This window comes from Ambystoma mexicanum, chromosome 1p, assembly GCF_040938575.1.
Source record: "Ambystoma mexicanum isolate Mex_15411 chromosome 1p, UKY_AmexF1_1, whole genome shotgun sequence".
NCBI classification, from domain to species: Eukaryota; Metazoa; Chordata; class Amphibia; order Caudata; family Ambystomatidae; genus Ambystoma; species Ambystoma mexicanum.
Window position 1 is genome coordinate 800,085,215 of NC_090921.1, and position 21,218 is coordinate 800,106,432.

Here is a 21,218-nt window from a genome sequence, read left to right on the forward strand (position 1 = left end):
AGAAAATGATCGGCTGCCTTCCTTAAGATGGCATTAAAAGCCATCTGATCGTCTACTAGTGAAGCCTGGCGGGCCGGGGTGGAGGTAGGGGAGTCCAAACATAGGACATCTGTGTCGTGAGTAGGAAGCGCCCATGGCTCAGTCTCAACCTTGAGTGTCCTCCCAGTTGTCCGTGGCATCCGCCTGGTCATCTGCAGTGTAGTCCTGTAGGAAGGTAGTATCTTCTTCCTCATAATAGATGTCTTGATGTGTCCATCTGAATTTCATCTTCAGGGTGGATACAAGTGGAAGGTTCTAAATTGCCAGGAAATCTTAAAGCCGACAGAGGGGGTCCTCCCGAGGTCTCTTGGGGGTAGGGTGCTCTGAAAGCGAGAATCTTTTTCAAGCGGTCCATGCACCCTTCAAATTTTTCCCTGGTCCATTTAGACGAACCAGAAGGTGCAAAAGGTGGAAAATCTTCATTTTCTTCCCTTTGGCACCAAAATGTGTTAACAGTGCTAGACAAAGGCTCCCGACTCTTCGTAGTCAACGCAAGCATCGGTGTGCCGTGGCACGTCTTTAGACGTGTCTGCAGCACGCTCCTTGCGTTTCGTCGACTCTCTAGGCATCAGCCACACTGCCGAAGTAATGCTTTTGGCGATGACTGGCGAATCGGGGCGTGCCATATGAATAGGAGGCCTAGCAGTAGATTTTTTTGCCTACCGGGGCGTTGAAGTGGCAGCTGAGCACGCTTCGCCGGCCAAAAGTGTTTGAGGTAGCGCCCTTATTTTTCAAAGGCCCAGTCGGAAGATGCTGCTGCAGCGAAGGCTGCTGATCTTCAAGATCAGACGATTCTGTCGAAATCTACGGCGGTCCTGTTGGCGCTTTCACCCGCTTAGACGGAACAGTCGAAACTGGGGGTGGTGTGTGCTTAGTGTGGGTATTTTGTACGCCCCCCGTCCCCGGGTATTGTCCCTGTAGCGTGACTCGCGTCAGGCCTAGAGGGGTCGGGGACAGGCAAGGCAGACCTAGAAGTGTGTCTTAAGGTCTATGGCATCTGATACTGATGCTTGGTCATCACTAGTGCCCCATCACTTTCGGCTGGTGCAGCAAAACCTAAATGGTGTCCTTTCCATAGCGAAAAGTAATGAAAATGACGACCAGACCTAGAGGGTAAAGAGGAGAGACATAGCGAAAGATATGACCACCCCGACACCACTCTCCCTAGTGTATAGGCCGGCCAGAGGGCCCTGCAACGTGGATGACTGACGCAGGATCTTAGGCGTCGAGGTCCACCGCCGTCGAAAGTTCCTGCAGTCTTTGTGGTAGTATCAGAAGCTTCGAAGTGACTTTAGGGGAAATAACCGACAGTAAACAAGTATAAACAATGCCTCTTAAGAAGAGCTCCGCAATGGGGCGACCAGTTATCTGGGTGGAAAAAAAAAAATCTGAGGGACCTTGGTGCTTGAGGGATTTTGGGTACACTACACAGCACAATAAGGATAGTGTTACAGACACGCCTATGTCAACGTCCCCCTTCAGTCCCCGAAAGACAAGACGCAATACTCTGCGGTTACCACTGGATTTTGGACCATATGCACAGCATGTGATTCTAAGATTGACGAGCATCAGAAAGGAAGAATACAAAGAACAGAATTCCAAAAGACAGCCTACAAGAACGAATGAGAGGGGAAAAAGGCTCCACTCATTAAGGATTGAAAGAAAGGCCCAGAAGTCCAGCAAAAAGCACTGCGGGTCTCACTAGAAGTGGGGATGATGCATACAAATGATAAATCTCCCCAACACCAGAGAAGTGGATGAGGTCAGTCAGACTAAGATAGGCCAACCTCAAGACCAGCTGGAATGAAGTTCTTAAAAATTAAAAACATTTGGAACTGTTTGCATGTATGTTTCATGTTTTACCAAGTGATGTTTTACTACAACTGTGGTTTACTATCCAAAGATTACGTGATTTTCCAATTTTATACTGTTATAAAGTACTAGTGATTATCACCTCTGCCTTTGTGTATATAATAAATGCCAATTTTTTATAACGTCCAAGTGCATTAGTGTTTCTTGGACTAATTATGCTCCGAGTTCTTTGAACCTCACTACAGCCCTCCTCCCTCAGACTAAGCCTGGCTGCTAGCCATTCTACAGAACTGGTGTGGTTCGGGCCAAACCCAAGTAGAGTAACCCTGATCACCCAAAGTGAGCTTTCATAAATTGTTCCAGAAAGTAAAATTCCCCAACAAGACCCACCTGCCGAGTCTTGATCTAGACCACAGTGACTCGTGAATGCATAATGCAATAACCATCCCAGAAGGAAATACACAGCAATTGCTTTCAGACAGCAAGTTCCTACAAGGAACAACAACCTGGATGAGACTTCCAGGAACTGAAACCCTGGGCCAAGATGGGAAACATTAAGCAGCCTACCAACAAAGACTACCCTCAAGCAAAGAACTAAAATGGCGAGAAAGGCCCTGGGATTGGGGGGCACCCTGCAAAGCAGGATAAAATAACTTAGGACAAAGGGTACACAGTCACAGAATGGGGCCACACAAACTATGGAGCTCCAGGACAGTCTTTAACAGATTGAGGTGTAGCATGGAGTCTCAATCTTTCCTGGCAGCTGCAGGTTCCAACACAAAGACTAGATTACCTCAGCAGTATAACAGGAAGACTGCAGCAGAAAAGCCAAGAGACTGTCACAGCACAGACGATCTGGACAAAGTACTGGTGGAGTGAACAGGACGACAATGGAGGAACCAGGATGGCCATGTGTGGTCATTCAAAAGCAAAAACGGGGGAACCTTCCGCAGGAAATACACATCTGAAAATTCAAGGAGCTTAGGTATAGAGTTTCACCCTTACTTGCCACCATTCACAGGTTTTCCAAAGTCAGCCCAGCAATCATAAAAGGGGACTAGAAACAAAGCATCAGAAGGCCAGAACATCTAGTTGCCCCTGAAACAGCTACCCAACCATCACAGGTTGACATATGGCTAGTTCAGAGAGACTGGTTTAAACCAGAAAAAATATGCACGCTGCCTTACCAGTCTCACAAAAGAGCACAAGTGGGCAGAACAGCCATTCTAGATCTGCCTAGTACTGAATAAAAGGGAGCACCTAAAACAAAACAGCAAAGTACACAAAGAAAAACAGATACAAATACTGTGAAATGGATTGCACTCTTGCTTAAATCTAGAGTAAATAATCGCTGCCACCAGCTTACCCGATACAACCCATGTAGACTATCACCCTAGAGAACACGTGGTGCTTAAAAGGTTTACTTAAGTAAATCAAAAATAGGTCAGTGGGGGAGCGTGGCCAGCGCGCGGACGTGAGCCGAGTGAGCTCCCGCAAGCGCCAAAATAATCCTGCATTTTCATCCTGATTCCTGGGGGATTTCGTGCGAAATAAACACTGCGACCGAGCCCATAAAGCTGCGGGCTCGGATTGACGGAGGTGGTGGCACCTGCCTGCCCAGACGACGGAGATAAATCCACATTTTGCCGAGGCCCGGCAGCGGAGCTACGCGACCAAGATGGCCGCCGGTGTCTGGGGACGGACTTCCCCCGCCTGATCGAGAGGCCACGGCGGGGCACGGGACAGACCGTGAGGCGGACGCCCGGGACCATCCTCTCTTCCTCCACCGCTGAATCTGAGATTATTCACCGGCTGAGCCCCGCTGACACCCGGAAGACGCCCGGACGGATCCGATCCACGAGAGAAGTGCGGGGTAAAATGGCGGCCCTCCTGAGGTCCCGGTGGTGTGCGGCTCCTGCCTCCTGACTCATATCCACTTTGGGACACCACGCCGCGACTGCAAACCGCGTTAGAAGTAAGTGATCAAGCCCTGTCCGCTGAGGACTGTACCGTACCAGCGAAGGGGGGGCCACCACCTGCTTGGGTGAACAGCTAGAAGCGCCGGAGGTCCATGCGTATTGTGGAGGCCCACTAAAGGGCCCTGGTGGAGGAGGCTTTTGGAACTCATACCCCCTCACTTGACTCGCTGCACGGCCACCAACCCATATACCGGGAGGGTACGACCACTCCAACGGCGTACATACAATAATTCCAGCCCCATCGTAGCAGACACCCCACTACTCCCGAGAACATGGGGAAGGACAGGCAGAAGAAAACATCTACACAGAGCAGCATGGACCAGTTTGCCGTCGCTACCACCCCGCCCCCGGCGGACCCTGCAACACGACCAGACTCCCCCACGGGAGATGAATCCCTCTCCTTACAGGACGTAATGGCGGCCATCGCCAACTCTCGCTCCTCCATGGAGACCAAAATAGACAGCATGGCGGCGGATGTCTCCTTCCTACGCCACGATCTGCAGAAGCTGACTTCCAGAACAGGAGTCGTGGAACACCGTATCTCCGAAGCAGAGGACAGCATCGGCGGGATCAACCGTCAGCTGTCCCAAGCCCTAAACCGCCTGAAAGCCTTGGAGGCGAGAGTGGATGATGGAGAGGGAAGGTCCCGCCGCAACAACGTTCGCATCCTGGGCCTGCCGGAGGGGGAAGAGGGACAATGCACGGAATTGTTCCTGGAGCAGTGGCTCGTGGACATCTTCGAACCCCAATCCTTCTCAAAATTCTTTTCGGTGGAGAGGGCTCATAGAATACCTTCGGGCAAACCGCTCCCGGGCGCTCCGCCCCGGATTATCATCACTCGCTTGCTCAACTACCGCGACAGGGATGCCCTTCTGCAATTGTCACGCTCGCAGGAGACGATCACCCATAACGGCTCCCGAATCGCCTTCTTCCCGGATTATACCCGAGAAGTGCAGAGGGCACGACAATCCTTTGAACCACTCAAGAAACAACTTGCTCAGATGAACGTGAAATACGGCCTACTCTTCCCGGCCCAACTTAAGATCTATCATAAAGGCACTACTGTCCACTTCACCGACCCACAAGACGCCTGGAAGTGGGCAGAGGCTCACAGAGGGCGATTGGACTGCAAGACCAAGGAAACCGAGAGGACGACCCCGACACGGGCCGAGGCGGGCCTCCCCGAGGAGACACCCAGAACGGGGGGGGACAGGAGATCCCGGAGCCACGGGCACAACAAGAAGAGGAATGAACTAACTATAGTCCCCTACGAGGACCTTAGAACACTGCTGGGACACACGAGGGTGTACCGACCGCGCCTCAGATACCGACGCGCAATCTACCCACCATGGAAGTCGTCGACGATGGGCGCAAGGTGGGAACTCTGGGGAAAGGTCTGAACTCTCCCCTGGTTAGACCTCTCCCCCCTGCTCCCCCAATCTCTTTTTCTTGCTGGTTTCGACCCTGTCCAAGGGTCTGGTTTTTGAGCTGACACCTTAAGTTGAAGGATCAGCATGTTTGGGCGACAGGTACTTAGTGTTGGGGTGGAGTATGGGGTGGGGGTGTGTTGGGAAAGTTTTAAAAATTTTTGTTGGTTACTTCAGGACTGCCACTTGCTCATGGGCCGAACTACTCACTGTCCCCTGTTAGGGGCGTCTTGCACTGTTCCACGAGGCAACCCTGCTTCCTTAGTACAGGCGAAGAATACACCGCCATCTCTTATGAATCGCTATACCCTGAATATCCCCATCATACGTAGTAAATATCCTCTACACAAACTCACACATCCCTCATGCAGCACACTAAGTCCTTGAAACTCCTTACTTGGAATGTGAATAAGATGGGGTCAGGAATTAAACGGCGCCTTATCATGCAATTCCTAAATAGACATTCCCCTGATGTGGCCCTCCTTACAGAAACCCACTTGGCTGGGGTAAACTGTGCCTTTTTCCAAAGAAAAAACTATCGCCTTGCCTTTCATGCGGCATACACAATGGGCTCCAGGGGCACCCTTATTCTGATACACAAACTTATACCATTTATTCAGCATACCATAGAACAAGATCCCAGGGGCTGATACGTGTTCATCCTGGGAGCGATCTGGGGTCAAAAGGTGCCAATTGTCTCGATCTATTCTCCACCGGGTCTGGGACAGGAATTACTGGATGACCTCACCACCCTTATAGGTAAACATCACCCTGACATATACATCCTAGGGGGGGGGATTTCAATGACACCATGAATCACACTGACCGCTCCCACCTCCGAAATCGTAACCCAGATACCCCTACCAAATTAGCCAACTTTACATCTGCCCTTGGGTTCCGGGATGTATGGAGGGAGCTACAACCCGATGTTGGGGAATACTCATTCCACTCTGGTGCCCATGGTTCTATGTCCAGACTGGATTATTTTCTTCTATCGCACACTGACCTTTATAGGGCAATGTCCGCAGAACTGCTCCCTCGGGGCATCTCGGACCATTCACCGCTTTCGATGGAAATATGTATGCAGGGCGCCCTCCCCCCAGAACGTGGAGACTTAATAGCTACTACCTGGGGTTCCCGGAGCTGATAGATCGCCTAGAGGAAATATCCACCGAATACTTCGAAATTAATGAAGGATCGGTAGATAACCCCGTGACAGTATGGGAGGCATACAAAGCAGTGCTTAGGGGCGAAATCCTCTCCTGGACGACACATAAAAGGAACACCCGGCTCCAAATGATACTAGAGGCCGAGAAGGAAGTGAGCGACAAGGAGGCTAAACATATTTCCGACCCCACGCCTGACACCCATCGTTCCCTCCAACGCGCCCAAGAGAGTCTTCGGAACAGAGCGATGGATGACGCTAAGCAGGCCCACTGGCAGGCTAAAGCGAGAATATACGAACTAGGGGACAAAGCGGGCAAAATGCTCGCCTGGCTGCAGAAGAGAGACGAAGGACAACGCCATGTCCGGGAAATAGTCACACCACAGGGCGACAGCTATCACTCTGACGCTGAGATTGCTGAGGCCTTCTCAATGTTCTACGCAGACTTGTACCGAGCCCCAGCCTCTCCACTAGACCCATCCCTCTTAGCCGAGCTATCGTTGCCGACGCTCTCCGTGCAGCAGAGGGAGCATCTGGACTCCGCCGTATCAGAGGCCGAGATTTCAGAGGCACTATCTCAGCTCCAGTCGGGGAAAACACTGGGCCCGAACGGATTCCCCGTTGAAACCTGGCAAAAGCTAGGAGCAGACAAAATGGCAGCCCCCCTGCACAGAATGTTTCTTGCCGCCCGGGAACAAGGGACTCTCCCACCAGACCTATGTAAAGCGACCATCGTGGTCATACCCAAACCTGACAAACCGCCACACAAATGTGCTTCCTACAGACCTACATCATTGATTAATGGAGAGGCCAAGGTCCTCGCAAAACTCCTGGCGAACCGGTTACAACTGGTTACATCCACCCTGATTTACCCGGACCAATGCGGATTTCTGCCCCACAAATCGACCCGGATGAATCTACGCCGTCTCCATCTGGCAATGGAGAGATCTCCGATTATAATCGGACCTTTGGCCCTGCTGGCAATCGATTTTGAAAAAGCATTCGATTCAATTCGATGGGATAGCCTTTGGGAGATTATGCGCCGTATGGGATTCGGGGAAGTCTTTATAGGATGGGTACAATTACTCTATACTAACATCCAAGCGGAGGTAAGGGTAAATGGATGGTCCTCTCGATCCTTCCCCTTGGGCCGAGGTACGCGGCAAGGATGCCCACTCTCCCCCCTTTTGTTTGCCCTTGCAATCGAACCACTCGCTATTTGGCTTCGCCAAAACACAGCCTGGACGGGGTTTAGTTGGCCAGAGGGCTATGAGGACCGTACATCTCTTTACGCAGACGACCTCCTTATATACCTGGGAGACCCGCCTCGATCCTGTCCCATCGTAACACAGCTGCTCATCCGCTTTGGTAAATTTTGCGGACTCAGAATCAATTGGGATAAATCAGTTTTCTTCCCTGTGAAGGGTGGCGAGCAGGCCATCCCCCAGGAGTGCCCGTACCGAGTTGAGCGACAAGGCTTTCGATACCTGGGAATCTGGATATCCGGGGACCTGACAAGCTATGTAAAACACAATCTCCGACCGATCACAGACCGGTTCATTGTCGATGTCCAACACTGGAAACTTCTCCCCCTGACCCTTATGGGTAGAGCGGCACTCTTTAAAATGATGACCCTTCCCAGATACCTCTATGTCCTTCAAAATGCCCCACACAGAATTCCAGACTCAGTTTCACCTAGGAGACACTTCTTAGGGACCTTATATATGGGGGGGGGAGGTCAACCACGAATAGCGTTAACCACCCTTCAGAGATCGATCTGGGAGGGGGAGTCCCCCGTCTCCAAACCTACTATTGGGCATCACAATTGGCTGTGGTTAACGATCCGCTTCACGGGAATCGGGACCTACCTCACATACGCGCTGAGATGGCCACTATACAGAATGCAGACCCGCTGACCATTCTTTATCAACCCCTCCCGAGAACCCCCCCCCACCCACAACTACAACGCACCTCACTATGGTCTGTAGACAGGCACACCGGTTTGTTGGGTGGGATAATGAAGTTACCATCGCACAACCTCTCTGGCAAAATAATAATCTAGCTGCGTCCCGTGAACTAGAGCCATGGCCCAATTGGATGAAAGCAGGGGTCACGCGATAGGGGGATATGCTCACAAATGGGAAACTGGCCTCATTTGAAGATCTACAGTCACACTTCCAGATCCCAAATACGGAACGGTATCACTACATACAACTAGCCCACGCTTTAAGAACCCACTTAACAGCTGACACAAGGCTACCGGACTACACCCCCATAGAGCGCAACATCCTACCGGCGTATATCCCCACCAAATGCACTTCCATCTTATATAACGCCATTTCCTCCTTTGCTACCCCCGAACTGAATGAGCTCAAGGCGAAATGGGAAGCGGATGTGGGAGAAATAGATCCGGAGGACTGGATACAAGTCCTCATGCACCCTCGAGAAATTGCCATCTCCTCTAGGCTCCGACTGGTGCAGTTGAAGATACTGCACCGGGTATACAACCCTAGGACGCGACTATACGGCTGGAAAAGGGCCCCAAACCCAAACTGTCTCCGCTGCGGGGAGGAGGAGGGAACCTTCTTTCACATCTTGTGGGCATGTCCCCGGATACAGGCCTTTTGGAATGCATGCTGTGGGGAGCTCTCCAGGGTCCTGGGCCGGACCATACCACTGGACCCAAAAGCCCTACTCCTGGGAATACCTAATGAAATCGAAGCTAACAAGTGGGAGAGATTGCTCTTACACACGGCAGCAGGGCTGATCAAGCGTAATATAGCGCAGAAATGGGGAGCCCCTGACCCCCCCCCCCCCGACAATGGATCAATGGAAACTGGATATGGACGTGTGCGCCATGATGGAGCATAGGATCTATTTGGCAAGGGGTTGTCCCAACAAAGCCTCGAAAATTTGGGATAGGTGGGCAGAAGCGATCTAAGACTCCCTCCTGCATGCTGGGGAGCGTGCAATGGGTATTATGTACTACACGCCGATAAATGTACTAAGGAAGACTCTTGACCACAGCTGATGTGTACTGCCTTTGTTGATTGAGACTGACCATGATAGTCAGTATGTTGATTTGTTTTTGTGATTGTTGTAATACTATGATAATAATCAAATACTTTATAAAAAAAAATAGGTCTGTGACCCAAAAAGAAACAGGGAAAGTAATGCATTAGTTCCCAAAAACTCTCACCTCACCACCACCTCACCCCCAAGTACACCAGGATCACAGTGTCCCTAAATAGCATTCCACTTAATATTCCGACGTGCAAGAAAAAGGCAGGGGGGCGGGGGGTTGGTGCTGGGGGACAATCATTGGGATAAGGCTACAAGCTGCAATTGTACTTACCATTTTCAACTTTGGTGCGCAGTTTTCCTTGCTTTGCATTTTCAAAAAGTGGGTGATGACTTGTGTCTCCTTCACAAGCTGGTGGGTCCGAACAAGATTTGTCAAAAAGAGCCCCATCCCCACAAGGAGCTGTGCTACAAAGGAAGAAAACATATATACGTTTAGTACATGCTTCCATCTCCTGACTAGATGCAGCTGAAATGTTTGTTATTTGCGTATTACATACAAAGTTAATTACAATGTACTCAGCCCCCGCCCCATTCAAAGGATACATATCTTAAAACCCTCAAAGAGCAACACACCAATACAATTGTTAGGAACTTTGCCACTTTGCCTTCATAGACAAAGGGAAACCCCTGTTTTTTGTAACTTCATGGTTATCTGCATTTGTGCAGGATGGGCTGGTGGCAGCAAACTTTGCAGCGCCTGTCCTTTGGCCATCTTGTAGTTAACCTTCGTGCTCTGTAGTGGCTGGATCTTCAATATATTTCAATATATGGAAAGTCCTTTCCCAAGGAAAACTCCAGCTTCCCTAGGCAGATTGGCGGTCTGTGTGTGGACAAATGATGGGGGCAAAGTGTCTGGAACACTTCCACATCCATGGCAGGCGTATGTGTTGCAGGGCAGATGCAATAGCCAGATGCTGTCCAGAATTGCTCATACCCTGCCTACTTGAATGTTGCAGGCAATTGCCTTTGGTGAGCTGAGTGAAGTCAAACCAGATCCTGGAAAAAAGGGATGACTCCTGCAGCCATTCTGCAGATAATTGGAGCCTAGTCCACTATAAAAGAACAGCATTCTGAAGGCCAAGATTGCTGGAAAATCACCAACAGCACTTTAACTTGCCCTGGTGAAGCCCTAGTTAGGACAGTGTGTCTAGAGTGCAACTAAGGGCTTCATAAAAACATACATCCGGGGCTGTACATAAGCTCCACTCTTACTGTAAGGCTGTACCACCTGAGAATGTGGTAGTGTTAGGCAAGATTTGAAGTACCCTTTGGGTGCACTACAACAACCTTGACCTCCTGGCAATAGGAATGCAAACTTTGGTGCAATTCTGTACTACACAGGTTGGTAGTATGGCTGAGCAGCCAGGCTTATTTCAACATGGGGGGTCAATGTGAGCAGTAGGGGAGTTAGAGATTCAGTGATAAGTATCCAAAAAACAATGACACTCAAGGTTTCTGGATTATACAATACAACAGTCAGTTTGAAGAAGTCTTCGTCAGAAGGGGCAATATAGTAACACAAATACACTCCAAAATGCACACTGTCTAAATCAGCAAATACTCATTTGGGATGGCACAGACACTTCCTACTCCCTCGGGTGACAAATAGCTAGGACACTGGTACATTTAGAGCAATACTGGAGAAGTGTAAAAGTAAAGAGGTTTCAGAATAAAACAAGAGATCCCAAAAATATTCTGAAGCAGGAAGGTACTTTTGACCCCCCCCCCCAAATGCAAAGTAAATTAACCCTTTCCTGGCGGGAAGGTAAGACCCAAGCAAGTTATTCAGGGGGCCAGGGCAGCAAATTTCAATTGGGCAAAAGTCTGGTGAGCTGAAGCACTTCTTGCAGGTAAGTAAAAGTCGTGCAATGTTTTAGAAATAGGGTCACAAGTTGGGAGGCCTCTGAGGTGGATGCAAGCAACTCTTTAGAAGCAACCAAGGCAATTCTCAACTGAGATCAAGTAAGGACCACAAGAGGAAAGTCCTCTCCAGTACATTTGATTAGAAGAAATTGTTCCAGCTGGTTTCTGTTCTGTCCAGCTCTGCAGATCCTGTTCCTGGGCCTCAGTCGTGGGGACAAAGGGGAGGACGTCTGGGGACTCCTGCACTGCAATGGGGGTGTCAGCGGCAGAAAAGGACAAACTTCTATTCAGTGGCACTTCGCGGTTTCAGCTCCTTGCGTTTCAGCAAATAGCACCACCGCAGACTCTTGGATACCACTCAGGACTTTCCTCACATCTGGGGTCCAGCACTCTTGAGGTGGCTCAGGCTTAGTCACTCCTGCTTCTACAAGCTTGGATCAGACTTAAAAGTGATGCACTTCGTTTGGTGTTCCTCTCCCTGGCACTTCGGTTCCAGCAGCAGAAGTACAGCCAGCGCCAAGAGGATGTCTAAATGAGTTCACTAAAGTGGATTGGTCCCACCAACTCAAGGGGAGAAGTCGTCCTTGCAGGGCTTCTATAGCCGAGGTGAATTCAGAGCTTCAGCACAGCAGCAGGGCTTCACCAGGCAAACCAACGGTCCAGGAGTTGCAGCAGGCTTCTCTTCCTAGTTCTTCGGATGCCTTCGTCCAGTAAAGCCTCACTTTTATGCAAGTTTCTCCCATTCATTCCAGCCTAGCTGTCACCCAGCAGGGTGGCTGTCCTTGCCGGACAGCCAGCCAATCACCTTTGGGTGCATTCCTGTAACCAAGGGAATTAAGCACAGGGCGTTTCGGGCACCTCCCTCACTTCCTGCCCCTGTCAGACATACTGGAGTCAGATGAGGGCTTCACTCGTGAATCATGCCAAAGACAAAACGAACAAAGGGACCAAACCTGGTTTGGCACGCAGAGTAAATCTCAAGGACCTCTCCATCAAGAATTGGCAAAAAAAAGACCAGGGTGTTTAACTGCAGCTGCGAACACAGCCTGCTGTAAAAACTCCCAATGGTAGTTAAAAGTACCACCAGCCATCAATTGTAGAAAGGGTAACAATTGTTAAATGAGAAACTAGACACAGGGGATATTAAGAAACCCTCCAGCACCCTATTTTAAGATTGTGTGTGCTGGGTCTAGAAAGTAAGTCAATTTCACTTTACTGCTCTTGGAAACAGTTTATCCAAGAGAAGGTATTAAAACCTTTAGGAAAACAAACTTCCCTGTGCCACTGCATTGAAGGTGCAGTGTGTCACAATGCAAAGATGTCTATGGAGTTTGTCAAACTCAAAAACCAAAAAGAAACACCGAAAACATAGAAAAAGTACAAAGACCCAAAGTTCAGCAAAAGAGCTGGGGGTCTAAGGTGGGTGGAATTCAGCACTAAACTGAAAATTCTCCCCAACAGTGCGTGATACAGCCAGAGAGCCACCTGGAAATGGAAGCCTTGGCAAAGCTTTCCCCATGATTCACAGGACCAAAGTTAGCAAAGTTGAGACGTCTTCTGGAAACTCTTCGGGCGTGCCGCATAGAACTTCAGGGCATGCGCCACATCCAGCGAGTGCAAAGTCCCATCAGCTGGAGAAGGAGTCGTAAAAAACAGGCAACACCAACAGTTCGTTGAGGTGGAATTCCAACAGAACGTTGGCATGGAGGACTGCGTCCGCAGCACCACCCTTGTGGAAAGTCAGATAAGGCTGCTTGCATGACAGGGCCTGGATCTCAGCCTTAGGCAGGTGATTTTCACGAGAAAAGCAGTTTTCCCCAAAAGAGCAAGAGGAATTTGATGCATAGGCTCGAAGGAAGAGACCCCCCCCCCCTCATCAGTACCATGTTGAGTTCCCACACCGGGGCAGGTACCTTTACCGGTGTGAACAAACAGTCCTTTGATTAACTCCTTGACTAGACTGACCAAAGAAGACTGCCCTGGAGACATGGTGTAGCAGGAAATGGCCGTCAGATGCACTTTGATAGAGGTGTGTGCCAGCCCCACCTTAGCCAACGACAACAAGTACAGACTGATCCAAGGGGGCCGTGGCCCTCAGAGGGTTGATCTTCTGCGACCAGCACCAAGTTGCCAAACACTTCCACTTGTGCCCGTAGCACTTAAGAGACGATGCTCTGGCAAGGACCTCCCTGCAGTGCGCCGGTAGCTCGTACCCACCTAACTTTAAGGCTGCAGGAGCCACACCTTCAGGTTCAACGATCCTGGGTCATGGTGCAGGATTGCGCCGCCTCTGGCGAGCAGATCTGCAACCACTGGTAGTTTGACTGGAGGTGAAGTCGACAGGCTGAGAAGCTCCTGTACCAAATTTGCCTCAACAAAATACTGGGTGGACTCAGGCTACCTCTCACTCAACACTTGCATGTGTCTCACACGACACATTTGACAGATTATAAAAATTGATCTGTATTTTCATTGTCTTAACAAAGAGCTACACTCTAAGTCACCCAATACTAACCCTCACACTGTGCTTTTGAAATACTGCAGCGTCATTATATGATTGTACAATATGATGCAAAGATGTGGGCACTGAGCTAATTGTTTAGCAAGATATACAAAGCATGTGAATAACCCTAAGTAAGGGTGTTTTAAGAAAAGTTTGTTTGAAAAATAAAGTAAACTACTGTATTATAAAACAGTGGCGATCTACTAAATGAATAGATACATTTTTAGAATCTGTCAAATGTGTCGTGTAAGACACCTGCAAGTGTCGAGAGGGAGAGGTAGCCTGAGTCCACCCAGTATTTTGTTCAGTCAGTTTACCCTCATGATTCTATTAAAAAAAAAAAAAAATAAAAAAAAATAAAAAAATAAAAAAAAAAAATAGGGCCCCGACCTTTTTGAAAACCCAAATTTGCCTCAGCCATGAGCAAAGAGGATCTGGCAACAGCGGAAATGCATACAGGAACAGGCCTTCCCACGGGAAGGGATACCGCGTCCAACAGGCTCCCTGGCCCTTGAGTTAAATGCTGTCGCAGACCTATCGATCTGGGGTATGCCCCACCAGAGGAAGAGGTTGTCCACTTGATCCTGCCAAAGCTTCCACTCGTGGCAAGAGCGCAGTGTCCTGCTGAGGGAGTCGGTGTTCTTGACTCCCACCAGGTGGAAAGGAATGAGGACATTTTCTTGGGCGACGGCCCAGTGCCACTCGAGAACGCTGGGAGGATCTGTCTCCCCCCCCGCCTCGTGATGTAGAACATTGTGGTGGTATTGTCATGAAGACTCACCACTTTGCCCTTGAGGGACGGAAGGAACGACTTGAGGGCACAGAACACTGCCCAAAGCTTCATGTGGAGATCCCTCTCCTCTGGCCGCCAGATGCCTCTGGCATGGAGATGACTGGGGTGGGCTCCCCAGCCCTCCGTGGTGACCATTTCCTGGTACGGGGGTCTGGAAGTTTGGGCCTCCGGCGCTGTTGGAGCGCACGGCCCACCACCTTATCGCTCGACTGAACTGGTCAAGAACAATCCTGCCAGTAAAGCTTCAAGACACTTAAATCCACTGAGCATGCAGGAATTCCTGGAGTTGTCACACCCACAACCTGCAGTCTCTGACCAGGTTGATACATGAGATGCCAAGCAGCGACTTGATGGCTCACACCATGGCGATGTTGTGTGCCAACAGCCATTGCACCTTGCCCAAAATGTCCACAATCCTGATTTCTGAGGGGGCCGCCAGGCAGGAGACCATGATTAGCATGAACCCCGGGAACAGAGGATCCTGCGATGGCATCAAGCAGGACTTCTGATATTTTTCTGAGAATCCCAGCTCTGTCAGCGGCAAGTCGGTCGGTCCTGTGCATGTGGTCATTGGCATTTTCCCTGGACTTGGGCAGGAGGAGCCAGTCGAGGTACGGGTACACATGTATCCCTTGCAGACGTAGATGGGAGGCCACTGGTGCCAGGCTCTTGATGAACACACTTGGAGCAGAACAGTGCCGTGTTGAATTGGTACTGCTTTCACTGTATGACAAAGCGCAGATACTGCCGATGCTTCTCGTGAATGGGGCTGCGGAATTAAGCGACCGCCAAGTCCCTTCCTCCAGTTGGCCAAGCACATGCTGCAACGTGACCATCCTGAATTTGGGACCTGAGGAACGTCACTGCAGGTCGAGCATAGGCCTCCAGCCCTTGTTTTCACCACAAAGTATCTGGAATAATCTCTGGTGCCCCCGGAGTCGCTTTGGAACCAGCCATCGCCCCTTTTCTTAGCATGGCCCGTACCTCCTGCAGGAGGGATACGTTGCTTCTGTTGGACCACCGGTGGCATCCGTGAACACTTCTGCTGGAATTCTAGAATGTCCGTGGGCGAGAGCGTCCAATGGTCGCTGGAGGTGATCTTACACTCTGACTAAGCCCACCAGCCTCCCACCGGGGTGCATGGGTGGGGGCCCGACATCCTGGTCGGTTCAGTCCTGCTCTGGGACATGCGTGCCGCCATGGGAGAGGGCAGCCACCTCCAAAAGCTTTGGAACAACCCCTGTGGGCTTCCTGGGTCATGGCAAGAGAGGGTTCACGGTAAGAGGACAAACCACCACCGAAACCCTTTGACGATCTTCCAGATTTCCCTCCTGAGGCACAAAAGGAAGGGCGATGTTGCTGCAGCATGCCTAGGTCCCGGGCCGTCTGACAGTTTTGATGGCCTGCCACGACTCATCTACAGCCTTCCCATAGAGATTGTCCCTGAACAGCATGTCCAGGACCGTCGTCTGAACTATCTGCCGAAAGTTGGTGGCTTTCAACCTGCCACGATGGAGGCAGACACCGTTACCCCCATCTGGCAGAACCATGTCCATGAGGTCCAGGGCCATGGTGATGGCATGGTCCGATGCCACTTGGCCCTCCTGGAAGATCTCCCGCACCTCGACCTGCTTGTCGCCAGGGAGGAATTTCAGCAATGGGCCATCTTATAACCACAGCTCCCCTTTCAGACTCAACTACAAGGGAAGACTGTTCTGGTTCTGACAGACAGCACCACAGCCATGTATTACCTAAACAAACAAGGGGCACACTCTCCAGGGCTATCCAAACTGTCCGAAAACATTTGGGTGTGGGCTCTCAAACACAAGATTTTTGTTGTCCCAACACGTTCCAGGGGAACTTCATCTTCTGGCAGATGTGCTCAGCAGAGATTTCCCCCTGCCTGTAGAATACTAATGGTGTCTGCACGAAGACAGTCTCCAACCTCTTCGCAGAATGGGGATTCCCAGAGATCGACCTGTTGGCAACAAGAGAGCGCCCAATGCCAAGACTACGCCTTCAGGTACCCCCAGAACTGCCCCAAGGGGAACGAACTCTGGGTAACATGGTCAGGGAATTTTGTTTACGCTTCATCCCGCCACCAACTCCCCTTTTCAACAAGATAGTGCACAAGAAACTAGCCACCATGATATTGATGGCCCCCATTTGGGTCCGCCAACCCTGGTTCGCCGTCTCCCCCCACCAGTAAAAGGTGTCCAGTCATATTTTCGAATACAATATTTTCGAAAGTCAAAATGTCGAAAATATTTATTCGAAAATAAAAATGTCGAAAAACAACAAAGTCGAATTTTTTTCGATTTTATGTGTTAATAATACTTTATTAAACTTTTTTTTTAAATAATTAAAGGTATATCCATGGGGGGTGATGGGGAGGAGGGGGGGTTGGGGATGGTTTTTTTTAATAATTAATTAATTATTTAATATTATATTAAAGATTTTTTTAAAATAATTAAAGGTATATCTATGGGGGTGGGGGGGATGGGGAGGAGGGGGGTTGGGGTAGGGCTTTGGGATGGGGGGGACCCCCCCCCATAATAAATGTTAGTATTTGTGCAAAAAAAAAAAAAAAAAAAGTGTTTTGGGGTTTCGATTTTTTTTCCGACATTTTTTTTTCCGACATTTTTTTTTCGAAATTATGACTTATTATATGTATGTGTTTGACTTTTTTACATTCGACATTTTTTTTCCGACATTTTTGCTATTCGAAATTAAGTTTGACTTTTGGACTATAAACCCCAGTAAAACTACCCTGCCCATACAACATGTTGTCTCAGGACAAGGAGGGGGTCGGGGGGTGGTGGGGAGAACCCTACACCCATGCCCACAAGCTCAACTTAGCAGCCTGGCTCCTGAGGTCAGAGTTTGGACACCTACAGCTCCCTCAGATGCATGGACAAACTCAGGGAAGCTAGGAAACCTAACACCCGCTATTGCTATTCCAGTAAATGGAAACGCTTTTCATCTGGTGCAATACCAAGGGCGTCAATCCCATTGACTGCTCACCTACCCACATTGTGTTGTACCCAACTCATTTGTTAAGACTCGGTTTGGTTTTTAATTCACTAAAGGTTCATCTAGCTGCTCCATCAGCCTACACAGTGTTGTGGTGGAAAATACCCGTTAAGGCTTTCATGGAAGGGGTTAAGAGAATTCATCCCTCCCACCCCCATTTCTAACCAAGCTCCCAGATGGGATCTAAATGTGGTTTTGACTAGACTCGTGGGGTCTCCGTTTGAACCAATGCATAAAGCAAGTCTAAAAGACATTACTTATAAGATGGCCTTCCTAGTTGCTATCACTTCTATTAGTTCTAGACCCTTTTGTTACAGTCCGCAGGGATAAGGTGGTTCTGCGCACTCATCCCAGATTTGTGCCTAAATTCATCTCGAAGTTCTATGTGAACCAATCAATCGAACTACCCACTCTCTTTCAGAATCCCACTAGCACAGCCGGAAGAAGCCTAGACACACGATGGGCACAGGGCAGTCATGTTTTACCTGGAAAGAACAAAACCACTAAGGAAGACAAATCAGTTTTTCGTTTCAGTGGCAGCTGGTAGAGAAGGGGATCCCGTCTCTAAATTAGCAATCTCAAGGTGGATTGTCAAATGCACCACACTGTTACTCTTGCTAAGAGAGCACTGCCCTTCAAGCCTAGAGCACACTACTCGGGGCCCTAGGGCTTCCATAGCTTTCGTTGCAAATGTTCCCCTTGAGTCCATTTGCAAAGCAGCAACCTGGAGTTCAGTGCACACCTTTACAAAACACTATTGCCTATACACTCATTCTAGATTTGATTCTCAGGTGGGACAAGCAGTATTAAGAAATCTTTTCACAACTGTTCTTCTAATAACCCACCTCCAACCTCGGGTACTACTCGCTAGTCTATGCACAGCATGTGATGCCAAGCAGATTAACAAGCATCAGAAGACATGCATTACTCACCGTAATACCATATGAGAATGCATTACTTACCGTAAAAGCATTTCTGATGATTGTATCTGCTTAGATTCACATGCTGTGCATACGTCCGACATCCAGTGGTCACTGCGGAGTATTGCATTTTGTTTTTCGTAGTCGAAAAGGGGACGTCGACAAGGCGTGTCTGAAACACTATCCCTATAGTGACGTGCGTTGTACCCACAATCCCTCACGCGTCGAGGTCCCTCTGTTTGTATTTTTCTGCCCTGAGGGAGCCTTCTAGACGTGAGTACAGAAAAGAGAGAGATATATAAAGGAAGTCTATGTTCCTTCCATCCGAGCGGGGAGGAAGGGCGGGCGCATGTGAATCTAAGCAGATACAATCATCAGAAATGCTTTTACGGTAAGTAATGCATTCTCTTCTGATGTTTGTTAATCTGCTTAGAATCACATGCTGTGCATAGACTAGCGAGCAGTACCCGGAGTTGGCGGTGGGTTATGAGAAGGAACAGTAGAGAAAAGGTGTCGTAATACTGCCTGTCCCACCTGGGAGTCAGATCTAGAGTGTGTATCTAGACAGTAGTGTTTTGTAAAGGTGTGCACAGAACTCCAGGTAGCCGCTTTGCAGATGGACTCAAGGGGAACATTTGCAATGAATGCTATGGATGCCCCCGTGCCTCGAGTAGAGTGTGCTCTTGGCCTAAAGGGCAGTTCTCTCTTAGCAAGAGTATAGCAGAGAGTGATGCATTGAACAATCCATCTAGAAATAGTGGATTTTGAAACTGCATCTCCTTCTCTTCCTGCTGCCACCGAGACGAAGAACTGATTAGTCTTCCTCAGTGGTCTGGTTCTTTCCATGTAGAACATGACCGCTCTGCGTACATCTAGTGTGTGCAGAGTCCTTTCTCCCAAATTGGAAGGATTTTGAAAGAACGTTGGTAGTTCTATAGATTGGTTTACGTGGAATTTAGAAATAAATTTCGGAGCAAACCTAGGGTGAGTGCGTAGAACCACTTTATCTTTGTGAACTGTAACGAAGGGGTCTAGAATAGAAAGAGCCTGAAGTTCACTTACTCTCCTGATGGAGGTGATAGCTATTAAAAAAGCAGTCTTAAGCGTGAGGTGTTTAAGAGATGCTTTGTGCATGGGTTCGAATGGAGAGCCCATGAGTCTGGTAAGTACCACATTAAGGTCCCATCCGGGAGCTGGGTCAGCTATCGGGGGGTGTATTCTCTTTACTCCCTCCATGAAGGCCTTTATAACAGGAATCCTCCACCACGACACTTTGAGTTGGGAAGTGGTGTATGCAGAAAGTGCAGCTAGGTGGACTTTAATGGAGTTAAACACTAGACCTGAATCCAATAGGTGGGTCAGGTATAGGACCACATGTGTGGGAGAGCAGTCAATAGGGTTGATGCTTTTACTCCTGCACCAGATGACAAATCTTTTCCACTTGCTAGAATAGCAGTGGCGAGTGTTCGGTTTTCGGGCTTCCCTGAGGATGTCCATGCATCTTTGCGGGAGTTGTAGATGTCCGAACTCTATGATCTCAGGAGCCAAGCTGCTAAGTTCATGTTCTGGGGGCATGGATGCAGAGTCCTGCCTTTGTCCTGAGACAGCATGTTGTACGGGCAGGGGAGTTTTACTGGGGGGGGATAGAGACATCTCCATCAAGTGAGCGAACCATGGTTGTCGTGCCCACATTGGGGCCACTAGTATCATGGTCACTTGTTCCTGGTGCATCTTGTGCACCACTTTGTTGAGAAGGGGAGTCGGGGGGAAAAGCGTAAACAAATTTCCCTGACCATTGCATCGACAGACCGTTCCCCTTGGATTGGTTCTGGGGGTACCTGGAGGCGTAACTTAGGCATTGTGAGTTTTCCAGGGTTGCGAACAGGTCCATTTCTGGGAATACCCATTGTGTGAAGACGTCGAAGACGATGTCTTCGTGCAGGCGCCATTCGTACTCTTTGGGCAGGGGGAAATCTCTGCTGAGACTGTCTGCTAGCAGATTGAGTTCCCCGGGTACATGTAGTGATAGTAGGAACATGTCCTGTTTGAGAGCCCACTTCCATATATTCTGGGCCAGCTTGGACAGGCCTGGAGAGTGGGTGCCCCCTTGCTTGTTGATGTAGTACATGGCTGTGGTGCTGTCTGTAAGGACCATTACTGTTTTGCCTTGTAGGTGTTCCTGGAAGGCTCTTAGCGCCTTGAACACAGCTAGTAGCTCCAGTAGATTTATGTGTTTGGATGCTACGTTCGGAGTCCACACTCCGTGAGCAGTCTGATGGGATAGGTGCGCCCCCCATCCTGTGAGGGATGCGTCTGTGGTTAGAGTGGCTTCCGCCGCGGGTGTGGCAAAGGGTTTCCCTTTTTCCATGTTTTCCTTTGTCCACCACCGTAGCGAGAGAACTAAGGCCTGCGAGACCACAACTAGATCCTCCCATAGTCCGCTGGCCTGACACCACTGGCTGTTGAGCCACTCTTGCATTGGGCGCATGCGCAGGCGCGCGTGAGGTACCAAATAAATACACGACGCCATCATTCCTAGCAAGCGCATTGCTTTGCGTACCGTCACCTCTCGACCGGTTACATATTGAGGGATTTGAAAC

The 21,218-nt window shown here is 49.5% G+C and overlaps 1 protein-coding gene across 2 annotated transcripts in view; it reads right to left on the minus strand.

The window, feature by feature from the left end:
• ADAR (adenosine deaminase RNA specific) overlaps positions 1-21,218 on the minus strand; it is a 338,180-nt gene that overhangs the window by 117,320 nt on the left and 199,642 nt on the right. For both annotated transcript variants that reach the window (XM_069652057.1, XM_069652051.1), the window contains exon 11: positions 9,778-9,911. In XM_069652057.1, coding sequence (XP_069508158.1) covers positions 9,778-9,911 — 134 coding nt within the window. The remainder of the gene's footprint in view (positions 1-9,777; positions 9,912-21,218) is intronic.